General features: G+C 43.3%; 1 protein-coding gene across 5 annotated transcripts in view; it reads left to right on the top strand.

Annotated features, from left to right (window-relative positions):
* The window catches only part of LOC144500462 (C-terminal-binding protein 2), a 330,141-nt gene that overhangs the window by 150,614 nt on the left and 154,461 nt on the right, over positions 1-25,066 (top strand). Inside the window, exon 1 of one of the 5 annotated variants that reach the window (XM_078223417.1) lies at positions 8,655-8,798. The exons of the other annotated variants lie outside the window; for them this stretch is intronic. Coding sequence (XP_078079543.1) covers positions 8,765-8,798 — 34 coding nt within the window. The 5' untranslated portion in view covers positions 8,655-8,764. Of the gene's footprint in view, positions 1-8,654; positions 8,799-25,066 lie in introns of those variants that run through there. 5 annotated transcript variants of the gene reach the window in all.

Raw genomic sequence — 25,066 nt, 5'->3', positions numbered from 1 at the left:
AAATTTTCCCGTCCTGCCTGCCAAAGGAAGCGTAGCGGGCGGGGGCGAACCATGCAAAGGCTTGTTGACCTCGGGCAGGATTTTCCGGTCTTGGGATGAGCGAGGCCAGAAAATCCCATCCTTTGTCTTTCTTGCAGACCTCCATCATCCGCAGTATTTTGCTTTTTTTCTCGAGCACTTATGAGGTACTGTTGAGGACATGTTAGCTCATAGTTTATATAAGAGGGTTAGGAAAGAGAAGATAAGAGTGTGAAATGGCAATATTGATATAAGAGAGAATCATCAGTGCCAAGATGGAAGGAGTACAGAGTCAACATTGTTGGAGTTCAAAGATTTTGAAAAGTTCTTGCTATATTGGTTGGGGTGTATTACAGATCAGAAAATTGTGGGAAGGAAATGGAAGAAGGAATCTGCAGACAGAATAAACAAATGAGTTAGGATAACCAAGTTATTGTTCAAGGAGATTTTAATTATTTATTTATAAAGAAAAGGGAATGGGAGTTCCTCAGATGTGTCAGCTACTCCTTCCCTGAGCGATATGAACTACAAGGGTTTATTTCTACAGCTCACTATACGTAATAATATAGGTCAGGGAGATGAGCTGAATGTAGGTGATCATGCTGAGATTAATACTCATAATATTGAAAATGTTTAAGAGAAAACTAGAATGGGACTCATCTTAAGCCCTCTCCCACTGATAAGACGTTTGACATTATGTTCGGAACTCGGAAAGATTTGTACTGGGCACTGGAGTGTGATACTTAGGAAATTACCCTACATTGTAGAGGGTTTTGCATGATATTTCAGGTCTGGAATGCTTTAGTGAATGGTATCTGAAAATACCATGGGAATGCTATCACCTGAAAGGCATGCACGAAGACAAAAATGAACATTTATCACTATTCTTTCATCACTGATGTTCAAAATCCTAGAATTCCCTATCCAAGATCATCATGGGAATGTGTAAAACTCTTGACAAGAATAATTCATTAAGGGCATCAGATATATCCTTAACTCTTTCATGTTAACAACTTGTCAAGGAACTGTCTGGGGTTTAACCACCTAGTCAATGCCCTGGAGTTAATTGGCTCTCTGAACTGTTCAGCATCAATCTGCTCGGATATTAGCGTTTACACTCTTGCAGATCCTGATGGGAGTTTCACAGGTACTGAGTGAATTAATTAACCCTTTTGTTCCAATTAAAGAAGAAAGAAGATGAACTAGCAATTACTTATTCGCGTTAAAATCTTAGCAGTACTAAAATGTTTAAGTACACAAATAATTGGTAGATATGTTTAATTGATGAAGTAAAGTACTTTACAAGGTCAATTCCATTATGTCACAGCAAGTCAATCTTAACTACTCACTGATTATAAATTTACAGTCAAGATCAATATCTGAGATTGAAATAAACTGGAGGGATTAATTTTTCATTTGACTCCTTAGAAATCTGAAAGTTTATATTGTGTCCACTCTCTTGAATAGATTGAAGTCTATTGTCCTGAAATTCGGCTTTGTAGTGCTTTTTCTTTTAGTGCTACAAGTGTCGTTTGACCTCCAAAATGGATCCAAGGCCCTTGTATATTTTTGGTACAATCTGCGTTAGACGTCACTTTGGTGAAGGCATGTGTGTGCTGGAAGTATACAGTATAGGCTGATAGTGGCATCAGTTAGCACACAAGGCCACCTTGACACCAGCGCTGCCATTCTGGAGTTCAGTGCTCCAGCTAAAGCTCTGTCTGAATTTTGTGCAGCTGACCATGTGTTGAGTAGAAGCAAAAGCCTCAACCAGTGCTATTTAAAAGGATTGTTAACTACTTTCGGGTTTGGTGATTTCAGAGTTGCTTAAAGTTGCTGAAGTCTACACGGGGTGGTGTGGGCATGTGCCGTACAACTTTGTCCTAACTTCAAGGATTCTTCACAATCCACTAGTCCGTGGACATAAGGTTGCATGGAATGCATTCCTACAGCATGGGAGAGAGAATGAGCAGGAGTACACAGTGTAGGAAAAGCTGCTACCAGAGGGAGGAGGGGCATTCAGGGAACAATTTCCCTCCCTGGAACCTCAGCGAGGAAAAGTGGATCAGGTGTCTCTGCTTCATCAAGGAGGTGCTCAGTGAAAGCTTCCACCTGCTGCAAGTTGAACCTCTCAGCAGGGCGAGGATGACATTGCCCGCAGTTGCGATGGTGACCATGACCATGCTACTACATGAAATGTGATTGAGCAGATCATAGAATCCTACAGTGCATCAATGGGGCCTGCACTCTTGGCAATGATCACCATGGCTATATGGCCCCATTGCTTTGCCTGGAGAGCCTCCTCTGGCCCCCTTGTGGAGTAATGACACCTCTCCTCACCTGTGCCTCTTTTTCCAAAGCCTCCAATGCAGAATTGTGATCCTTACGCCTGTTTTCAGATGCTGTCCAATTTCAGTAGTTAGCTATGTTTCCAAAACTTGGATAACCTTTATGCTTTTGAACTGACTGGATGAACTGGTTGCCCCCCCCCTTCCTTTGAGGGCATGATGTTATACACTTCAGTGTCCTCTGCTCCTGGTGAAACTCTTCTTCTGTGCTGATCATATCTGGGGAGATGGATTATGTCTCCTATGTTCTGAGGAAAATTTGGATGTGAGCTGATAACACTAATATCTGTCTATGGCTAGCTAGTGTAACCATACATTCTTAAATTCTATAATGACTCCCTCTGTTGGAGATAGCCTTTCGTATCGTACAGAGACATCTTGCTACATATTAGAAGCCATAATGATTAATAGAAGAAATACGAAGGAAACTCAACTAAGGACAGAAAAGTGGAAACTCCATCTTGTATACCCTTAGTTTCTAACAAAACTTGCTCAGTTCTGACAACCAATCCGAATGGGTATTCAAAGAGTTCAGCTCTTCAGATGTCAATCACCTCACAAAGCTCTGCTGGTAGTCCAGAAGCACAGGCACCTGGACATTCCCGGTCACTTGTTTGGCCCCCAACCTTCTTTGAGTTGTGATAAGTTTGTTTTCTAACCTTGGTAAGATATGTTTTGCTTGTAGAAGCTTCAGTGACTGAATTATCATTATCCCTTTCCTTCCCAACTTCCAGTCTGACTCCTGACCCCACTTTGAGGCTATTTAGAAATCTAAAAAGAAAACCCATCACCACCTTATTTAAGGGCAACTTGTAATGGCTTTTTTGCAAAAATATACTTTATTCATATAAAATCTGAAAGGCACACTACAAAAAATGTCCAATTATTATAACAGTAAAGTATAATGATATTTATATTTTCTTCTGAGATCAAAATTCACACTGCGGTGCTTCAGTTCAGATTGAGAACATTGCACATATTTCAATAGTTTCAATGCAGAGTGCAAAATTCTTTGCTAACTATATACATAGGCCATGTTGCACCCTGCAATGCTCCAATAAAGCTACGCACCATTAGAATTATACACACAGTCCATGGGGTTTGCAACTTGTAATGGCTTTGCCAGTGTTGCTCATAACCTGAGGGCAAAGTGAAATATAATAGCATTGTTTTATTATTAGTATCACAAGTAGGCTTACATTAATACTGCAATGAAGTTACTGTGAAAATCGCCTAGTCGCCACACTCTGGTGCCTGTTCAGGTACACTGAGGGAGAATTTAGCATGGCCAATGCGCCTAACCAGCACATCTTTTGGACTGTGGGAGGAAACCCACACAGACACGGGCAGAACGTGTCGACTCATTTCAAGTTACAATGCTGTTACGCTATCAGCTGTTACACTGGTAGCTTTCACTTGTGCACTTTCAGCAGGGAATTCTGAATCCGGGATCACTTATGGGACAAAATTTAAGAATGTATGTTTAAAATAAAGTTTGTGTCCGGGTAAATTGTCTACTTGAAAGATAGAGGGCGATAACAATTTGACGCATATAAGTCAACCAAGACCCAATCATCTATGTCAATTTATGTTTCGTCTGGATTTGCATGGTTTGTGGAAGCATCAGACTTGATAGGTCCATTGGCATTTTTCTATCTGTGTTCTCATGAGTGGCATCAGTCAAAATACCCAGGCAAAAGCTTACCAGTTTATATATTGTACAAGATGAAAGTATATTGTAAGCTAAATTCTGTATATTGTAAGGTATGTACTGCAGAATGCTGTATAGAATAGAGAACGATATATATATTATATAAAATTGGATCCATATGTCTTGCAGGATATTGTACATCTTGAGATTACTGTATTTTGTAGAACACAGGGCACTGTATATTGTAAAATCCTTGGAGCTTCATTTTCTGTTCTAACAACAATTGCCTGCAAAAGACAGGTGGCTGCTTAACCTAGGTTCCATTAATAAGTGTTTAATCATGATTAAGACTGAATCTGAAAAGCAGAAGCAGCCTGTGGATAATAACATAGTTTTGTCAGTAATTATGTGATGTTTCTGTACAGCAACAGGGTGATGAAATTCAATGCCCAGTGGAATAACTCTCAGGAACTAAAACCACCCAGAAACACACTGGGGCCACAATGGTGAGAAGCTGAGTTATGGCAATAGTTTAAGGAGCTTTTGAGACTTCTTTTTCCTCTTAACCTCCTGGTAAAATCTTTCTGTTTCCTTCTGGTGTGTCAATCAGATTCAAGATTAACTCATTTCACCTAATGCTGCTTAACTTGTTCTTAACCGGAGCATGATTCACGCCTATGAACAGTATCTTATATCCAATTTTATATAATATATATGTTTATAGTTTTCTATACTATGCGACAGTATTGTGTAGATGTTTTCCCTTTCCTTCAACGTGTAAATGTTTACCTTCTAATGAAGCTTCTCTTGTAGCGTTCTGTTGCTTTTATACGTTTGTATGAATAGTTGAAAGCTAAATGCTGCCTAGTCCCAAGTTTTATTCTCTGCAAACAGAGGATGAGGTTTTAGCTTGGAGCTACATTTCATGCTGGTAGCTGTTTTGAAATCAGGAAACCCTGGATGAATGAGTTTCCCGAATGTCCTGCATTAGACCATAAGACATAGGAGCAGAATTAGGCCACTCGGCCCATCGAGTCTGCTCCGCCATTCAATCATGGCTGATATTTTTTTAAACCGTGCAGTTTTAACTGCACGGCTCCCTTAAACATTTTCCTGCAATAGTAATTGAGGTAAAAATTTCCAGCTTCCGGTCGTCAGTGGAGATCAGGTGAAACGTAGTTGGTACAACTTGGCCTATCTTTAAGTCCTCTTAAAGAACCTCCAATCTTAAAGCTATATCTGTATTATATGGGCCAAATGTGGGAAATTGGGACTGGCTTGGTGGTTAAAAACTGAACGGCATGGACAAGTTGGACAGAAGGGCCTGTTTCCATGCTATAAAACTCTACGACTCTATCATCAAGATGCATTTCTGCAACAGTGACATCAAATTTGTGCAGCGGTGCAAGTGAGGATGCTGCTGTTGTGTTTCTTGCCATCCTAACCAGAGAGTGGGGTGGAGGGGATAGCAGGGCAATGCACATATGTACTCAATGCAACATACCAACTTCCAGCTCCAGAACTGCTGGTGAATTTTCTATTGACTGAGAAGCTAAGTAGAAAGAATGATGTTACCTAGATTTGAAAAATAGCAGCAGAGTTGTTCTATTGTTTCGAAACAAGCACGGAGAAAACCCAGCAAGGTGCAAGGGTATAATACAACATTTTTACGTGCTGCAACCAAATTTCTTTTGCAGAATTCTGGACATCCCAATCAGGTTAAACATCTTCCCTGCATGAATCCTCTAAGAACTCTTGATGCTCCATGTAGATAGTCTCTCAGTCCCCTGCACAGTCCAGCACACAGGCCCAATGTACTCACTCTCTCCTCGTGAGATAATACCGAGGTCCTTTAGTGGTGTCCAGTGAATTTAGTCACAGTCCCTTTCTGTGAGGTCTACTACATTTGATAGGGAGACGAGCAGGCCAAACAATCTTCCAGATGAGATCTCACCAAGGCTGCAGTCAGCTGCACACACACCTTTTTGGTCTTACACTCAATCCCTCTTGCAGTCGAGGCCAACTGCCCATTGCCTCCTCACTTGCAGCCTTCACTTGAATGGTAGTTTAAAATTATATTTGAACAGAGAACGATTGGATGTGCACACCTCATCATTCTCCAAGCATCCAGGGAAGCCTCTCATTTTCCATTGTTCAGACCACAGTGGAGAACTTCACACATCTAGAATGTTCCTTGCTACTCACGGAGCCTGTTTAACTCCTATGAGGACTCAGCATCTATCATCTCACATCAGGTCAATAACACCAACAGCAACACTCGGCACAGACATCATTCTCAGAGTTCAGAACATGGTGAGCTGTGAGTGATGAATTACTTGAGAGGGGTGCCCAGGTTGCGGACAGACAAATGATGGCAAGGCTTACGCATTATGTTGGAATATTCAGTGATCACATTGTTGATAACAGTCTTTAGGTAGTACAGAACTTGAGTATTGCTGGAAAAAGAGACATGCTGTCTAAGCTTTGAAACTTGCGCTCATTGGAACAGAATGTAAGATTACCAACAGTAAAGAGAACAACAATTTATGTAGTATGAGAAGAGATTGCTGATTGGTAGAGGTGTAGCCATGACGAATGCAGCAGGGAACAGTTAACTGCCAAACTACTCAAATTCAAACTAGGCAGATGGACTCTGGTCAAGGCGTTGCCATGGGGAATGAACCAGGGAATGGTTGTTCCCTCAAGGTTTTGTTTAGTTGAAAAAGATGCAATGTGTAAACATGTTCCTTCTGTCTGCAGGGGATGGGGCCCTGTATGTGAATAAATGTGGCTTCTAACATGTGCAAGTGAGCACCGCTGCAAGACCAAATGATACTTTGGCTTTCAGTGTAATTCTTATCATATTCGGGATTGTTTAACAAGCGTTGTCCAATCGTGGATTCACATTTAATGTTGGATGCTATGTTTTTGAGTTTTGCAAACACGAGCTCGTTGGGTAAAAAAGTAAAGTTTATTAATTAATCACAAGTAGGCATCCATTAACACTGCAATGAAGTTACTGTGTAAATCCCCTAGTTGCCACACTCTGGTGCCTGTTCGGGTACACTGAGGGAGAATTTAGCATGGTCAATCCACCTAACCAGTACATCTTTCAGACTGTGGAAGGAAACCGGAGCAAACCTACGTATACACGGGGAGAACGTACAAACTCCGCACGGACAGTGACCCAAGCTGGGAATCGAACCCAGGCCCCTGGCGCTGTGAGGCCGCAGTGCTAACCACTGTGCCGCCATGCAGTACTTTGTCTGTTCCGAACAACCAAAGGGACATGCCATTTGATACAATCCACCAGTCTTTGGGACGTACAGCCTACATCCTGGCATCACACTGTCACTGAAATTCACCTACCACATTACACATTTGTGTGATCGGCAGAACATCTGTTTGGCTCGACAGCAGATTCCTGTTAGTAGAGAATACCACTCGTGTTGCTACTGCAAAGTAATAGCGTGAAACAGCTAGCTTCACCTGTTGCTCAAACTTTTGAGACACCTTAGCCTTCCAGCTCATCTGAGGTAGACTGCGCATGAGAGGAGAGTGCTAATTTATTCAACTTTTGGTCACATGCTGTTTGGTAGGTCCAGTATTCCAAACAGGTGCTGCGTATTCAATACTGGGTCTTACTAACTATTAAACAGAGTGAATAAGTCAGTTTGAGATACGTTGTGATATTTCAAAAGACATAGCATGTGAAGTCTTCCACTTGCTCTCTTAAGCATTCCACATACTTAGTTATCCCATTTGAGATCATTGAATGTAGATTCTGAATAGTTTAATGCACACATTTTGTGCAGTGTCGGCACTATCTGTGTTGATGAGAGGGAGATCTGGCGGCCGTTTAGGATGACACTGTTGGAAGACGAGCAGGAAGTTCTTCTAAAAACACCAAAACAACTATTTACCTCATTAATGTTTGTGAAATCTTGTACACAGGTTGACTGTTGCGCTTGCCTACATAATCATAGTGAGCACTATTCTAATGTAATTCATGATTTGGAAGCATTTGAGATAGTCCAAGGGTGTGAAAGGCACTATATAAATTTGTTCCCCTTTTTGTTGATAACTAGTTACCTGAAGAATAGCACACCACCAATGACAAGCGTGTGGTATTCAATCGTAACCCTGACAGCATAGTACAAGGCGGGGCTGGGCTCCAGCTTTTCCAGATTGTGAGGAACAGAAATCCTTGGCGGGAATCGATTTTTTCCAAATCGATCCTACAGTTGATGCTAACATGCTACCAAAATGAAAAGGGAAGATTTGAGTTCAAGAGGTTGCAGTCAACAAAAACATAAAAATGCTTAATCGGACAGAAATGTACCGTGCTTGTACTAACCTCACCTTGTTAAATAAACAAGAACCTACTGATGGAGCACAATAAACGTTGGGCAAGCATTTTGAAGGTTAACAAACTCCAGGGTCCCAAGTCCAGCTCTAACCAGTTAGTTTGCAATGCAGAGTAGTTTTTACCTTGCCGATGAGCAATTAAATATTCTGTTTAATCCTATATTCCAGATATTTTCAACTGGAATATTCACTTTTTCCTCCATGACTCTGCTGTGGCTATCCCTTTGAAGTTATGAGCTTGAGGATTTTATTCTTGATGGCCAATGAATTTACTTTTGACGCAAACCTGCTTGCAGCAGAGACTGTAGAATCCAGGCTTTTGTGACAAAGTTGGCCATAAATGCCATTCAGAACTTTCAACGAGAAAACGTAACTGAACATGGATGAGAAGAAAATACACCCACAGAGTCTCTGTGAGTAAATACTTCAACTGATGTGCAACTGAATCCGATAGTCCAAGTTGGAACCTTTAGTCTGTGTTGGGGATTGCGCTGAGAGTGTCATAATTACTCTGAATGTCCGAGGGCTAAAGCAGGGGGAGGTTCAATTGGCCCGGGTTCGTGCTTCTGTAAAAGTTTTGACAGGTATTTAAAAAGGAAATGAGTGAGTAAAGTGATCGTTCATCCCCTACAGAGTAAGTCTGGGGAACTGATCATGGAAAATAAGGAAATGGTGACTGAATGAATTGAACAGATATTCTGCACCTGTCTTCACTGTAGAGGTGAAGGGGCAGGAGAAACTAAAAACAATTCCAATCACCAGGGGAAAAGGATACTGAGGAAAGTTATGACAGCTAAAAACTGACAAGTGCCCAAGCCCAAATGGCCTTCATCCTTGGGCTTTGAAAGAAGCTGCTGAGATAGTAGGTGCATCGATTTTAATTTTCCAAAATTCCCAGATTCATCAGACTGGAAAAATAGTGAATGCAACTCCTCTACTCGAGAATGGAGGGAAATGGAAAGTATGAAAGTATAGGCCAGTTAGCTTAACAGCTGACATAGGGAAAATGTTGAAATCTATTATCTATTATAACAGGACACTTGGAACATTTCAATGCAATCGTGCAGAGTCGACATGGTTTTGTGAAAGAGAAATTGTGTTTGACTAATTTATTAGAGTTCTTTGAGAAAGTAACAAGCAACATAGATAAAGGTGAACCTGTGGATGCGGTGTACTTAGATTTCCAGAAGACATTTGACAAAGTGCCACATAAAAGGTTACTACACAAGCTAAGATTACATGTGTGTGTGTGGGGGGAACTATTTCCAATCTGCATAAATGACTCGGATGAAGGGACTGAATGTATGGTTACTAAATTTGCTGATGACACTAAGATAGGTTGGAAAGTAAGTGTGACGAGAACGTGAGGAGGCTGCAAAGGGGTATAAGATAGGTTAAGTAATTGGCAACAATTTGGCAGTTGGAGTATATGTGGAAAAATATGAACTTGCCCACTTTGGCAGGAAGCAGCATATATTTATATGGACAGAAATTGTAGAACTTTGTGATACAGAGGGTCCTGGGCATCCTGGTACACAAATCACAAAATGTTTGCAGGCACAGCAAGTAATTAGGAAAGCAAATGACCATCTTTGACAAAGGGTCATCTGGACTCCAAACGTCAGCTCTTTTCTCTCCCTACAGATGCAGCCAGACCTGCTGAGATTTTCCAGCATTTTCTCTTTTGGAGGCAAATGGAATGGTGTTGTTAATCACAAGAGGAATGAAATATAAAAGAAGGGGGTTTGCAGGGTGCTGGTGATACCACGTTTGGTGTCCTCTGTAAAGTTTTGGTCTCCTTATTTAAGAAAGGATATAATTGCATTCGAAGCTGTTCAGAGAAGGTTCACTTGACTGATTCCTGGAATGAGGGGGTTATCCGAGGAGGAAAGATTGGACAGGTTGGGCCTATATCCATTGAAGTTTAGAAGATTAAGAAGGGATCTTCCTCCAGGGACTTGACAAGGTGGATGTTGAAAGGGTGTTTTGCCATGTCAATGAATATTCTTAAGGCCGAGTTAGAGAGATTCTTGATTAAGACGAGAGTCAAAGGAGCAGGAAGGAAAGTGGAATTGAGGCCACCAGCAGATCTTATTGATTGGCGGAGCAGGCCCGAGAGGCTGAATGGCTCCAAATTAATATGTTCGAACAATTCCGGCAGGAAAAAAAGGATTTATGGATTTAATTTTGGGATAAGATCAGATTCAGCCACAAGTGGCCTTCTGTTGTGAGATTTCCTGCTAACGTATGGTGTTGAAGCCGTGTGATTGAAAACCCGGGTGAATTATGTGGGAGATGGTGTGGGCATGTTTTGAAACTCTTTCCCAACATGTCCTACCATCTTCATAAGAAAAAGGAAGAATTTTGTAGAGAAAATATAATCCGAGAAAATCATTCTCTGCTTTAAAACCTGAAGGGGTCAAACACAAATTGGGAGCTCACATTCAGATGGCTGAGTATTACTTCAACGTTAGATTTATTTTTAAGTTTATTTATTAGTGTCACAAGTAGGCTTACATTAACACTGCAGTGAAGTTACTGTGAAAATCCCCTAGTCACCACACTCCGGCGCCTGTTCGGGTACACTGAGGGGACTATTATTTTTCTTGGTTATTATTTTAAGGTCACAGTATTGTTAAAATGCATTCTCGGGATATAGGTGTTGCTGGCAAGGCTGGTATTGCTCTTTTCCAGTTCCCTAAGGAAGTGGTCCATCATTTTGATGCTTGTTAGGCCACTTCGCAGGGCCGTTACAGAAGTCATGTTGCTGTGAAGCTGGCCTCACAGACAGGTCCGTCGGATAAGAGCAGTATGTTTCCTTCCTAAAGCACCTTAGTTGAACCAGTTGGGCTTTATTCGCAATCCAACAGCTTTATTATGGTCAGTTTTACTGATATCCGCTTTTTATTTTGAGATTTAAATTAAATGCAGACTCCTGTGCCTCAGTAGAATTTGAACTCCCATTTACTGCATTATTAGTCCTGACCGTCCTAGATTGCTAGACCAGTAACGTAACCACCGCGGTAGCGCACCCTAGAAATACATTTCTGCCTCTACATATCTAATGCTACAAAATTACAGCAGATTACAACTGGGGATCCTTACAAGTTGAATCCATTTTGAGCTATTGCATGGGATAACTGACAAGCAGAAGTAGTGTAAGCCGAAAACTTAACTCATGGGAAACACTAATGCACGAGCGCACTTTGAAATTAGTGCAGCACAATGTTATTCAAAGTTTCCAGGCTGTAATTTAGAACAGAGCTGAGAAATGCAAGAATGAAGGAGATTGTGTATGGGAACACTCGCAATACCCAAAGCTAATTCACCAAACTGGTTTCAAGCATGACAACATGACAACTGAGGTAAAGTTTGGAAACTAATGGTGGTGATTTTCAGTCTGCGTTAGCCGTCAGCAAGAACAGCAACATGGGCGCAAAATATGGCGAGAATCAGGAAACACGATTCTCACTGCCGAGATCACAATTCCGAACTTTCCAGGCCCCTCACTGGCCTGGAATCCCTCCACAGAATGTCAGGAACCTAATTTAAATATATTAGCATCTTATTAGCGAGCCCTCCTGCCGGGACCTCATGTCTCACAAATTTAATTGAGTTTTTTGAAGGGATAACCAAGAAGGTAGATGAGGGCAGTGCAGTTGATGTTCTCTACATGGACTTTAGCAAGGCCTTTGACAAGGTGCCGCATGGTAGGTTGTTGCATAAAGTTAAATCTCTCAGGATCCAGGGTGAGGTATCTAAATGGATACAAAATTGGCTTCTTGACAGAAGCCAGAGGGTGGTTGTAGAGAGTTGTTTTTCAAACTGGAGGCCTGTGACCAGCGGTGTGCCTCAGGGATCAGTGCTGGGCCCACTGTTATTTGTCATTTATACTAATGATTTGGATGAGAATATAGGGGACATGGTTAGTAAGTTTGCAGATGACACCAAGATTGGTGGCATAGTGGACAGTGAAGAAAGTTATCTCCAATTGCAACGGGATCTTGATCAATGGGCCAGTGGGCTGACGAATGGCAGATGGAGTTTAATTTAGACAAATGCGAGGTAATGCATTTTGGTAGATTGAACCAGGGCAGGACTTACTCAGTTAATGGTAGGGCGTTGGAGAGAGTTACAGAACAAAGAGATCTCTGGATACATGTTCATAGCTCCTTGAAAGTGGAGTCACAGGTGGACAGAGTGGTGAAGCTTGGTTTCATTGGTCAGAACATTGAATACAGGAGTTGGGACGTCTTGTTAAAGTTGTACAAGACATTGGTAAGGCCACACTTGGAATACTGTGTGCAATTCTGGTCACCCTATTATAGAAAGGATATTATTAAAATAGAAAGAGTGCAGAAAAGATTTACTAGGATGCTACCGGAACTTGATGGATTGAGTTATAAGGAGAGGCTGGATAGACTGGGACTTTTTTCTCTGGAGCGTAGGAGGCTGAGGGGTGACCTTAAGACCATAAGACCATAAGACATAGGAGCGGAAGTAAGGCCATTCGGCCCATCGAGTCCACTCCACCATTCAATCATGGTTGATTTCAACTCCATTTACCCGCTCTCTCCCCATAGCCCTTAATTCCTCGAGAAATCAAGAATTTATCAATTTCTGTCTTGAAGACGCTCAACGTCTCGGCCTCCACAGCCCTCTGTGGCAATGAATTCCACAGACCCACCACTCTCTGGCTGAAGAAATTTCTCCTCATCTCTGTTCTAAAGTGACTCCCTTTTATTCTAAGGCTGTGCCCCCGCGTCCTAGTCTCCCCTGTTAATGGAAACAACTTCCCTACGTCCATCCTATCTAAGCCGTTCATTATCTTGTAAGTTTCTATCAGATCTCCCCTCAACCTCCTAAACTCCAATGAATATAATCCCACGATCCTCAGACGTTCATCGTATGTCAGGCCTACCATTCCTGGGATCATCCGTGTGAATCTCCGCTGGACCCGCTCCAGTGCCAGTATGTCCTTCCTGAGGTGTGGGGCCCAAAATTGCTCACAGTACTCCAAATGGGGCCTAACCAGTGCTTTATAAAGCCTCAGAAGTACATCCCTGCTTTTGTATTCCAAGCCTCTTGAGATAAATGACAACATTACATTTGCTTTCTTAATTACGGACTCAACCTGCAAGTTTACCTTTAGAGAATCCTGGACTAGGACTCCCAAGTCCCTTTGCACTTTAGCATTATGAATTTTGTCACCGTTTAGAAAATAGTCCATGCCTCTATTCTTTTTTCCAAAGTGTACGACCTCGCACTTGCCCACGTTGAATTTCATCAGCCACTTCTTGGACCACTCTCCTAAACTGTCTAAATCTTTCTGCAGCCTCCCCACCTCCTCAATACTACCTGCCCCTCCACCTATCTTTGTATCATCGGCAAACTTGGCCAGAATGCTCCCAGTCCCGTCATCTAGATCGTTAATATATAAAGAGAACAGCTGTGGCCCCAACACTGAACCCTGCGGGACACCACTTGTCACCGGTTGCCATTCTGAGAAAGAACCTTTTATCCCAACTCTCTGCCTTCTGTCTGACAGCCAATCGTCAATCCATGTTAGTACCTTGCCTCGAATACCATGGTCCCTTATTTTACTCAGCAGTCTCCCGTGAGGCACCTTGTCAAAGGCCTTTTGGAAGTCAAGATAGATAACATCCATTGGCTTTCCTTGGTCTAACCTATTTGTTATCTCTTCAAAGAACTCTAACAGGTTTGTCAGGCACGACCTCCCCTTACTAAATCCATGCTGACTTGTCTTAATCCGACCCTGCACTTCCAAGAATTTAGAAATCTCATCCTTAACGATGGATTCTAGAATTTTGCCAACAACTGAGGTTAGGCTAATTGGCCTATAATTTTCCATCTTTTTTCTTGTTCCCTTCTTGAACAGTGGGGTTACAACAGCGATTTTCCAATCCTCTGGGACTTTCCCTGACTCCAGTGACTTTTGAAAGATCATAACTAACGCCTCCACTATTTCTTCAGCTATCTCCTTTAGAACTCTAGGATGTAGCCCATCTGGGCCCGGAGATTTATCAATTTTCAGACCTTTTAGTTTCTCTAGCACTTTCTCCTTTGTGATGGCAACCATATTCAACTCTGCCCCCTGACTTTCCTGAATTGTTGGGATATTACTCATGTCTTCTACTGTGAAGACTGACGCAAAGTACTTATTAAGTTCCTCAGCTATTTCCTTGTCTCCCATCACTAGATTACCAGCGTCATTTTGGAGCGGCCCAATGTCTACTTTTGCCTCCCGTTTGTTTTTAATGTATTTAAAGAAACTTTTACTATCATTCCTAATGTTACTGGCTAGCCTACCTTCATATTTGATCCTCTCCTTCCTTATTTCTCTCTTTGTTATCCTCTGTTTGTTTTTATAGCCTTCCCAATCTTCTGACTTCCCACTACTCTTTGCCACATTATAGGCTCTCTCTTTTGCCTTGATGCATTCCCTGACTTCCTTTGTCAGCCATGGCTGCCTAATCCCCCCTCTGATAACCTTTCTTTTGTTTGGGATGAACCTCTGCACTGTGTCCTCAATTACTCCCAGAAACTCCTGCCATTGCTGTTCTACTGTCTTTCCCATTAGGCTCTGCTTCCAGTCGATTTTTGTCAGTTCCTCCCTCATGCGCCTGTAATTACCTTTATTTAACTGTAGAACCTTCACATCTGATTCTGCCTTCCTTCTTTCAAATTGCAGACTGAATTCTACCATATTATGATCACTGCTTCCTAAGTGTTCCCTTACTTTAAGATCTTTTATCACGTCTGGCTCATTACATAACACTAAGTTCAGAATAGCCTGTTCCCTCGTGGGCTCCATCACAAGCTGTTCCAAAAAGCCATCCTGTAAACATTCAATGAATTCCCTTTCTTTGGGTCCACTGGCAACATTATTTACCCAGTCCACCTGCATATTGAAATCCCCCATGATCACTGTGACCTTGCCTTTCTGACATGCCCTTTCTATTTCGTGGTGCATTTTGTGCCCCTGGTCCTGACCACTGTCAGGAGGCCTGTACATAACTCCCATTATGGTTTTTTTGCCTTTGTGGTTCCTCAACTCTACCCACACAGACTCCACATCGTCTGACCCTATGTCGTTTAGTGCTATTGATTTAATTTCATTTCTAATTAACAAGGCAACCCCGCCCCCTCTACCCACCCCTCTGTCTTTTCGATAGGTTGTGAATCCCTGGATGTTTAACTGCCAGTCCTGAACCCCCTGCAACCACGTCTCTGTGATGCCTACCACATCATACCTGCCAGTCACAATCTGGGCCACAAGCTCATCTATCTTGTTCCGGACACTGCGGGCATTTAAATATAGCACCTTTAATTCCCTATTGACCGTCCCTTTTTGTTTTCGTAGTGTGGTGGACCTTGGTCTACTGAGCCTTTCCAGACACTGTGTCATATTTTGTGAGATGGGGACTATCGTAACCTCTCCTGAGTGCTGTCTTTTCGTGATTTTTTGTAATCCTAAGCAGCTACGCTTCCCACTGATTCCTTCACCTCTTGGTTCCCTGACTTTCCCTTCCCCCCCAATCTCTAGTTTAAAGTCCTATTGACCACCCCATTTACTCTCTTCGCCAGAACACTGATCCCAGCTCGGTCCAGGTGACCTTATAGAGGTCTATAAAATAATGAGGGGCATAGACAAGGTAGATAGTCAATATCTTTTCCCAAAGGTAGGGGAGTCTAAAACTAGAGGGCATAGGTTTAAGGTGAGAGGGGAGAGATACAAAAGTGTCCAGAGGGGCAATTTTTTCACACACAGGGTGGTGAGTGTCTGGAACAAGCTGCCAGAGGTAGTAGTAGAGGCGGGTACAATTTTGTCTTTTAAAAAGCATTTGGACAGTTACATGGATACGATGGGTATAGAGGGATATGGGCCAAATGTGGGCAATTGGGATTAGTTTAGGGGTTTTAAAAAGGGCCTGTTTCCATGCTGTAAACCTCTATGACTCTATGACCCCCACCCCCCGAATATTCATTGAGCACTGGCATGACATCAGTCCAGCGGAATTTACAACAGCTTTATCAAAACAAGAGCCTGGCGATCTCACCTCAACCACCCTCCAGAATGCCAATTGCAAAGTGGGCACCAGAGATCTCAAACGGTGACGAGACAGTACAGGAATGAGATAGAGAATCTGGTGAACTGGTGCGACGACAATAATCTCTCCCTCAATGTCAACAAAACGAAGGAGATTGTCATCGACTTCAGGAAGCATAGTGGAGAATATGCCCCTGTCTACATCAACGGAGACGGTTGAGAGCTTCAAGTTTTTAGATGTCCAGATCACCAACAACCTGTCTTGGTCCGCCCATGCCGACACCATTGTTAAGAAAGCCCACCAACACCTCTACTTTCTCAGAAGACTAAGGAAATTTGACATGTCAGCTACGACTCTCACCAATTTTTACAGATGCACCATAGAAAGCATTCTTTCTGGTTGTATCACAGCTTGGTATGGTGCCTGCTCTGTCCAAGACCGCAAGAAACTACAAAAGGTTGTGAATGTAGCCCAATCCATCACACAAACTAGCCTCTCATACATAGACTCTGTATACACTTCCCGCTGCCTCGGCAAATCAGCCAGCATAATTAAGGACCCCATGCACCCTGGACATTCTCTCTTCCATCTTCCATCGGAAAAAAATACAAAGGTCTGAGGACATGTACCAACCGACACTTCCCTGCTGCCATCAGACTTTTGAATGGGACTTACCTTGCATTAAGTTGATCTTTCTCTACACCCTAGCTATGACTGTAACACTAGATTCTGCACTCTCTCCAGTCTGTCTCTATGAATGGCTTGCTTTGTCTGTATAGCACGCAAGAAACAATGCTTTTCACTGTATGCTAATACATGTGACAATAAATCAAATCAAAAGAGGACGCGGGGGATCCAGATGTGCAACTGAGAGGCTGGGCCCACTGATCTTCTGGGAGCAGAACCACAGATGGCAGAGCCTCGGAGGAGACACTACTGGCCATGGGTCTACCACCATTGAACTTCCTACCTCCAGATGTCAGAAGTCCAGTGCTGGAGAAGACTGTGTCTGTCCTGGGGAATGGTGGACCCACTGAGCCAGGTAATGTAAGAGGTGACACCACATGGACTGGGAGGTCACTCATTGCCTGTGGCCCTGAAAGTCACTGTCGCTCTGACCTTTAAGCCAGCAGCTCGTTTCAGGGCTGCACTGCTGACCTGTGCGGCATCTCCCTGTCAGCTATGCACAAATGCATAAGGGAAAAGTTAAAGTTTATTTATTAGTCACAAGTAGGCTTACATTCACACTGCAGACATCACATTTGCACTATTTGAGAAGGCCCACATGTACATCGACGTGAACCAAGATGCCACGGGCATGGGTTTTGCCCACATAGCGGGCATGCCCCAGGTACAGGCTGTCGTCGACTGCACCATGTGACTATGCGTTCTCCCTGGTGGCATGGGGTGCCAGTTGCGAACCACAAGGGATACCACTCCCTCAATGTCCAGATGTGCGGTGCTCATCTTTCAGGTATGTGTCCATTTCCCCTGGGGAGCATCCATGATGGTTACCGCTTGGGTTGCTCTCAGATCCCAGCCATTTTTGAGGGTGAACAGTGGCTGGAGGGGTGGCTCCTTGGGACAAAGGGTATTCACTCAGGAGGTGGCTGATGATGCCAGTGCGAAGGCCCCAAACACCCACTGAGACTCACTACAACGAGGCTCATGTGTCAATGTGTGCGCTGGTGGAGCAGGCAGCAGAATTGCTGAAGATGCGGTTCCAGTGTCTGGACCGGTTCAGGGAACCCTCCAATACAGCCCCCAGAGGCTGTCACTCATCATGGTGATTGGCTGCACTCTGCACACCCTGGCACTGAGACAGGCGAGCAGCTGGACCAGGGAGAGATGGAGGAGTGCCAGATCTCCCCATGACAAGGAGGATGTCGAGGAAGGACCTCTGGTGATGGCCAGGACATGCACGGGTACAGGGCAAGGAATGCCCTCATAGCCTCTCAGTTTGGGGACGACCAGAACTGGGGCGTGAAGACCTCTCCCACCATGGGGGGCCTTATATCCGCTAATTACTGTGGTGCCTATGAGAGGTGATCCTGATGGTGACTTCATTCATGGGCTGGGCCCAGTTAAAGCGATTGACTGGATGCTGCAGGAGAGCAAATGATGAAGACTTGCAGTGAGGATAGGGAGGTGGTCCTCTTATCGTCTATGAAATGTCTGACTGCTGCCTGACAGAGGCGTGAACGTGGCCTGCCAATGAATGGGGTGATCTAGGGGCTCAGAGTGGCTGAATGACACATCTCAGCTGCTAATGCCTCCTCCAGGGTCAGGGGTCCCGGTGTTGTTCTCCACCTACTGACAAGGTGCACAGACTCTCACACGTTTTCAGCCCTTGGCATCCTCATAACTGGAGAATACTGGCAGACATGAGAGGACTGAGCACTGATGTTGGTAGTGGCGGGGGCGGGGTGAACCTTCCATGGATGGGAGATTGAGTGGGAGGGTTTGGAGGGCTGGCATGGCTTTGCTGCATTGTCAGTGTGGGAGAGACATTGCTCTGCCATTCTCACACTGCACAGGGATGAAGTGCCAAGTTTATCCAGGGGTTTGGCACCATGACATGATATTGTGGAGGATCTGTATGGGTGAAGGAAGTGAGGAGGCAGGCTTATCCTGGCTGCACAATGAAGGTCACTCATCTTCATTGAATCCCGACAGTGCAGAAGAAGGCCATTCAGTCCATTGAGTCTGCACCAACCACAATCCCACCCAGCCCCTATTCCCATAACCTATTTACCCTACTAACCCCCTGACACTAAGGGGCAATTTTTCATGGCCAGTCAATCTAACCCGCACACCTTTGGCAGGAAACCGGAGCACCCGGAGGAAACCCACGCAGACACGGGGAGAATGTGCAAGCTCCATACAGGCAGTGACTCGAGGCCGGGAATTGAACCCGAGTCCCTAGAGCTGTGAGGCAGCAGTGCTAACCACTGTGCCACCATGTCGCCCCACTTTTGGCTCTGTAGCCCTGTCCTCTTATGGAGCAAGCTGACACTCCCTATCGTGACCACAGCCTCCCTGACAGGGTTGGTGACCTTGCTTGCTGGCCATCTGGCCAATCACGAGTAGAGGATGCCGTGCCTCCATTCGACACCATCCAGAAGTTTGAAACATGGTGTTGTCTTCCTGGCAGCTTTGCCCCGACTGGACAGGAACATGTGCTGGGGAGGCGTTTAAAAGGAGCTGATTGCAGAGGTTAAGTTTTCCTGAGTTGAGCGAATCAGAGGCAAAAGCACAGTGTGAACCACTTGGGAAAAATAATTCAGGAGGCTGAATATTCGGTGAGTTTTCCCATTGGCACAGGTTGAATTCTTCCCAGTTTTCTCTTTCCGACACTGAAAAAATATGGGAAAATTCTGCCCAGTGTCCCCAAAGTAAAAAGGTTCAAACAGGCATTCTCTTAAACTGTGCAAGTGTTGTTTTCTTGTTGTGAGACTTCTTACTGTGCCCACCCCAGTCCAGTGCCGGCATCTCCACATCAAAGTGCTGTTTTATTATACACCGACACCTGGACATTCCAGTAAGGGAGATTGGCCATTCATATATTTAGAGCATTGTTACACCTGAGCAAGGTTGTGTGAATGCTACCGCACCAGTAAACTAGAGGCCTACCCTAATAATCTAGAGCACGTGAGTTCAAACTCTACCATGGCAGGTTGAGAACTTGGACCGAATTAGAAATAAAAATACCACCGTTATAGAAGAAGCGGCTAAGAAACCCAACTGGTTCATCAATCTCCTTCAGAGAACGCAAGCAAATGCCCCCAAGGGTCTGGCCTTCTTGTAACTTAAGTCGTACACTCAGATCACTGCCCTCTGAAGGTTTGTCACCACCACTTTCTCAAGGCAGCTGGGAATGTGGCATTGCCTGCGACTTCCACACACCAAGAATCAATAAAAGACAATCATGGAGGCTGGAGGAATCTTTACTCCAAGCTGAACAAAAGCCATTCGAGAATAATTCCATTTCCATGTCCTTACCAAGTCTCTTTCTCATACTCCAATACTCGAGAAATCTGATTTTGTTTTTGTTTTGCACCCAGGAGGGATCAATAGTAGGAAGGTGTGAAAACAGATATGAACTAATCATTAAAAGCAGCTGATTTGACGCAGCACCTACTGAGCATTGCAAGTTTAGTTAATGCAGATGCATGCTCAGTAAATGGCAAAGTACTGCCGGCATGTAGCAAAGTGAATCATCGTCCATGGCATACAATTATTCATTAGCTTCTCAGCGGATGGCTTTTCAGTGTTGTGCTGTCGCCTCTGCAGAAACATTTGCAAAGACAAACATTCTTAATGAAAAAGCTGACTGGGGCAGAACTGGTGCGGATAGAGGACTTGATTAAAGTGACAGGATTTCCTTATTTTGTCTGGCCCAATATTTATCTTGCATTCAGATTTTTGTTTAAAATTTGGGCTTGTGGAATCATGAAGTGTGCAATATTGCCCCGGGGAATTAGCTCTTACAGATGTAAAGGCCCTGTGCCTGCCATTCCTTCAGTTCCTGCTAATGTATTATGCTCTATACGTTGTTCTGCTGATTGCCTCTCTGTTTAGAGAGCAGGGTTACATTGCAGCCCATCTGTGCACCAATATGGCAAATTTATAACTGATGGTATTCCTATCGTAGAACATATAGCATGTCTGGTTCGTTTTACATTGCTACAGAGTCATCCACAAGAGTTCAGTACTGTGTGCAGTAATTGATCAATGCATTTGTTTTATTTGTGATCCTTTTATGATGGCAATTTGTCTTTTGATCACAGAATTTTATTTTTGGTTGTTTGATAGTCCCAATAAGTCTAAAGTCCCAGAAGACTGTCACATGTACATTTGGCAAACTGTTAAATACAGTCAATTAATTAGCACAGCAAAAATTCCCAGCACATATCTGAGATGTATCTTGGCAGGGTCTGACGCAGCAGACATGGTGGATGCCTCTGTTGGACATTTTTAAATTAACATTAACAAGTATTGACAGATTGAAAATAAATCACACTAATCTACTACCTGATCCTTAAGTTTATTTTTAACAGCAAGGTCTTAGGTTTAGGTGGATCTGGCATGTTAATGATCTGTGGCTACTTTGTTGCTATGCCCATGTACTTGTTTTAAATAAGATACTCAATTGTCATTCTCATTCAATATGTATGTTTTCTCCATTTACTCTTCAATCATTAATTACCTCAGCTCACCTCATGAATTCTCCTTTCAACTGCAAAAGCATCCAAATGAACTGCAACCTCTTCTAAACGAATGTTAACGAATGTCCAAATTACGAGCAGGAGAAGGCCACTCGGTGCTTTAAGCCTGCTCTGCCATACAATAAGATCATGGCTGATCTGATTGTAACCTCAACCACACATTCCTGCCCATCCCCAATAACCTTTCACCCCTTGTTAATCAAGAATCTATCTAGCTCTGCCTTAAAAATGTTCGAAGACTCTGTTTCCACTGCCTTTAGAGGAAGAGAGTTCCAAAGACTCACGACCCTCTGAGAGAAAAAAAATTCTCCTCATCTCCGTCTTAAATGAGCCACCCCCCTTATTTTTAAAAAGTGACCCCTAGTTCTAGATTCTCCCACAAGGCGAAATATTGGGCGGCACAGTGGTTAGCACTGCTGCCTCACAGCGCCAGGTACCCAGGTTCAATTCCGGCCTCGGGTCACTATTTGCGTGGAGTTTTCACATTCTCCCCGTGTCTGCGTGGGTTTCCTCCGGGCGCTCCGGTTTCCTCCCACAGTCTAAAGATGTGCGGGTTCGGTTGATTGGCCATGCTGAAATTGACCCTTAGTGTCAGGGAGATTAGCAGGGTAAATATCTGGGGTTAGGAGAATAGGGCCTGGGTGGGATTGTGGTCGGTGCAGACTCGATGGGCCGAATGGCCTCCTTCTGCACTGTAGATTCTGTGATCCTCTCCACACTCACCCTGTCAATACCCCGCAGGATCTTAAATGTTTTGATCAATTTGCCTCTTCTAAATTCAACTGGATACAAGCCTAACCTGTCCAACCATTCCCCAAAAGACAACCCGCCCATTCCTGATATTCACCCAGTATACCTTCTCTGAATTGCTTCTAATGCAATTACATCTTTCCATAATTAAGGAGACCAATAATGTATACAGTACTCCACATGTGGTTTCACCATTGCCCTATAGAACTCAAGCCTAACCTCCCTACTTTTATCGTGAAGGGCACTGAATACAAATGATAACGTTCTATTAACTTTCCTAATTACTTGCTGTGCCTGTATGTTGGCCTTTTGTGATTCATGTACTAGGACACCCAGAACCCTCTGCACCTCAGAATTCTGCAATCTCTCACCATTTAGGTAATAAGCTTTTTTATTATTCCTGTTAAAATGAATAATTTCACTTTCGCCCACATTATACTACATTTGCCAGATTTTCACCCACAATTGTAACCTATCTCTGTCCCTTTACAGCCTCCTTACATCCTCTTCACAATTTACTTTCCTACCTATCTTTGTGTCATCAGCAAATTTCGCAACCATATGCTCAATCCTTTCATCCAAATAATTGATGCAAATTGTAAAAGGCCCAGCACTGATTCCTGTAGCACACCACTCATCACAACCTGCCAACTCTCTGGACCTTAAGAATGGCGAGCGAGTGTTGGGGGAATAGGCCAGGGAAAGAAGTGGTCCCAGAGTTCCAACTCCTGGGGAGGAAGGCAACCCCAACTCTGAGGGCGTCTTCACATTGAGGCACCCCCCCCTCCCTTTTCCACCCGAGATAGGGAAAATACTTTTGTCAGTTTCTTACCCTACACACACCCACTGCTGTCAACCTAAAACTCGAGGGTAGGCGGGAAGGCCTTAATTGGTGAAAGGGTGGGATTCCTGCCCGAGGCTCTGCCTGCCCAGCTGTGAAATTGTGCTTGGGTTTGGGCGGGAGGATTCCCGGGGAAAATCGCATTCATTCAATTTTACATTCTCCACCCGCCTCAGAAGCTGCCTTGGGGGAGTGTAAAACTCTGTACTATGTTTCCTGTTAGCCAGCCAATCCTCTTTCCATGCCAATATGTTATCCCCTATACCACGAGCCTTTTATTGTCCACAATAATCTTTGATGTGACATCTCATCAAATGCTGCTGGAAATCTAAGTACAGTACATCCACTAATTTCCCTTTGTCCACAGCACATGTGACTCTCTCAAAGAACTCCAATAAATTAGTTAAACATGATTTCCCTTTCACAAAACCATGTTGACCCTGCCTGATTGCCTTGAATTTTTCCAAGTGTACTGCCTTAACGTCTTTAATAATGCCTTCTAACATTTTCCCGATGACAGATGTTAGGCTAATTGGCCTGTAGTTTTCTGCTTTCTGTCTCCCTCTTTGTATAATATACATTTGCTATTTTCCAATTTAATGGAATATTCCCCGAATCTAGGGAATTTTGGGAAATTAAGATTAACTATCTCAGTCAGAAGTATAGTCATTATGGGAGAATGCAGACATAACGTTAGCTTTTTTTTCCAGATATGAAATGTCCCATCCATTGATCTGGCTGAGAACAGATAAAATCTGTCATTTCTGTGGTTAGCGAATTTGAGTGTTCACCACCTCTGGGACTCTTAACCGCTTACAACAGAACATCTTAACTGCTGGCCAATGTTTGAACTTCTATTAGTAATTCCTTTTAAAGTAATACTTTTTGTCAGCGTGTCTACCTTGGTCTGTGCCAGTTGTGGCTCTGTTTTCCTTATTGTTACATCCTGCAGGAAACATCTACATTTTCCTCAGTTGTATTCAATGATTCATTTGGATTTGCTACTATTTGGGCGTGCGGCTGTCAAACTCTAGGCCACTGTACATAAGCAGGGTTTAATTTCCACAACAGAGAATCATAGAAATTTCCATCAGTGGCAATAGTCCAGGAAAAAAGAACTAGACAGAGTCAGATACTCTGGATCAAATGCCAGCAATCCTGACTGTTCCATTAGTTTCTGGCTATTGAGCTGGCGGTCTGGCTGGAATGGAAAGAGACATTTTAATTCAGCAACGCTGTAAGTATATTATTCAAATTAACAATTAATGGTAATTTAAACCCTGCATAATTGTCCACATTTTGATGCTTTCTTGACCATATATGATAGTTTCTATTGTCAGTAGGATTGGGCTCTTCTCACATTACTCTGTAATTCTCCTTGAGGCACTTGGAACAATCCTTTTTCTTAGTAAAGCAATGTGTCTTTCCACTCTCTACAATATATCGATCCTGATATTTTCTCACTGTTCAGTCAAAGCATTTTGTCAAAGAAAATAAATACTGCACCGATTAAACACACTCTGGCATCTTAATTAATAGGTTTTTTTAAATGTTTATTATTCCTTTATCTTCATTAACACTAACTTACTAGGTTTAATTTGTACTCCCGTGGTATAGTGCCATGCAATTTATGATTTTTAAAATTTATTTTGAAAACATTACTTCCGTGATCTTTCAGATAATACTTCCGTATGTTATTTGTGATGCAGCCCCATCTTAGATTATCTTTTGTGATCAACGAGAGGTTTACCAGCTTAACGTCTTGATGGCTTCCAGTGTGACAGTTCAGC

This window comes from Mustelus asterias, chromosome 11 (genome assembly GCF_964213995.1).
Source record: "Mustelus asterias chromosome 11, sMusAst1.hap1.1, whole genome shotgun sequence".
Taxonomy (NCBI): domain Eukaryota; kingdom Metazoa; phylum Chordata; class Chondrichthyes; order Carcharhiniformes; family Triakidae; genus Mustelus; species Mustelus asterias.
This window is presented reverse-complemented; position numbering and strand designations above follow the sequence as displayed.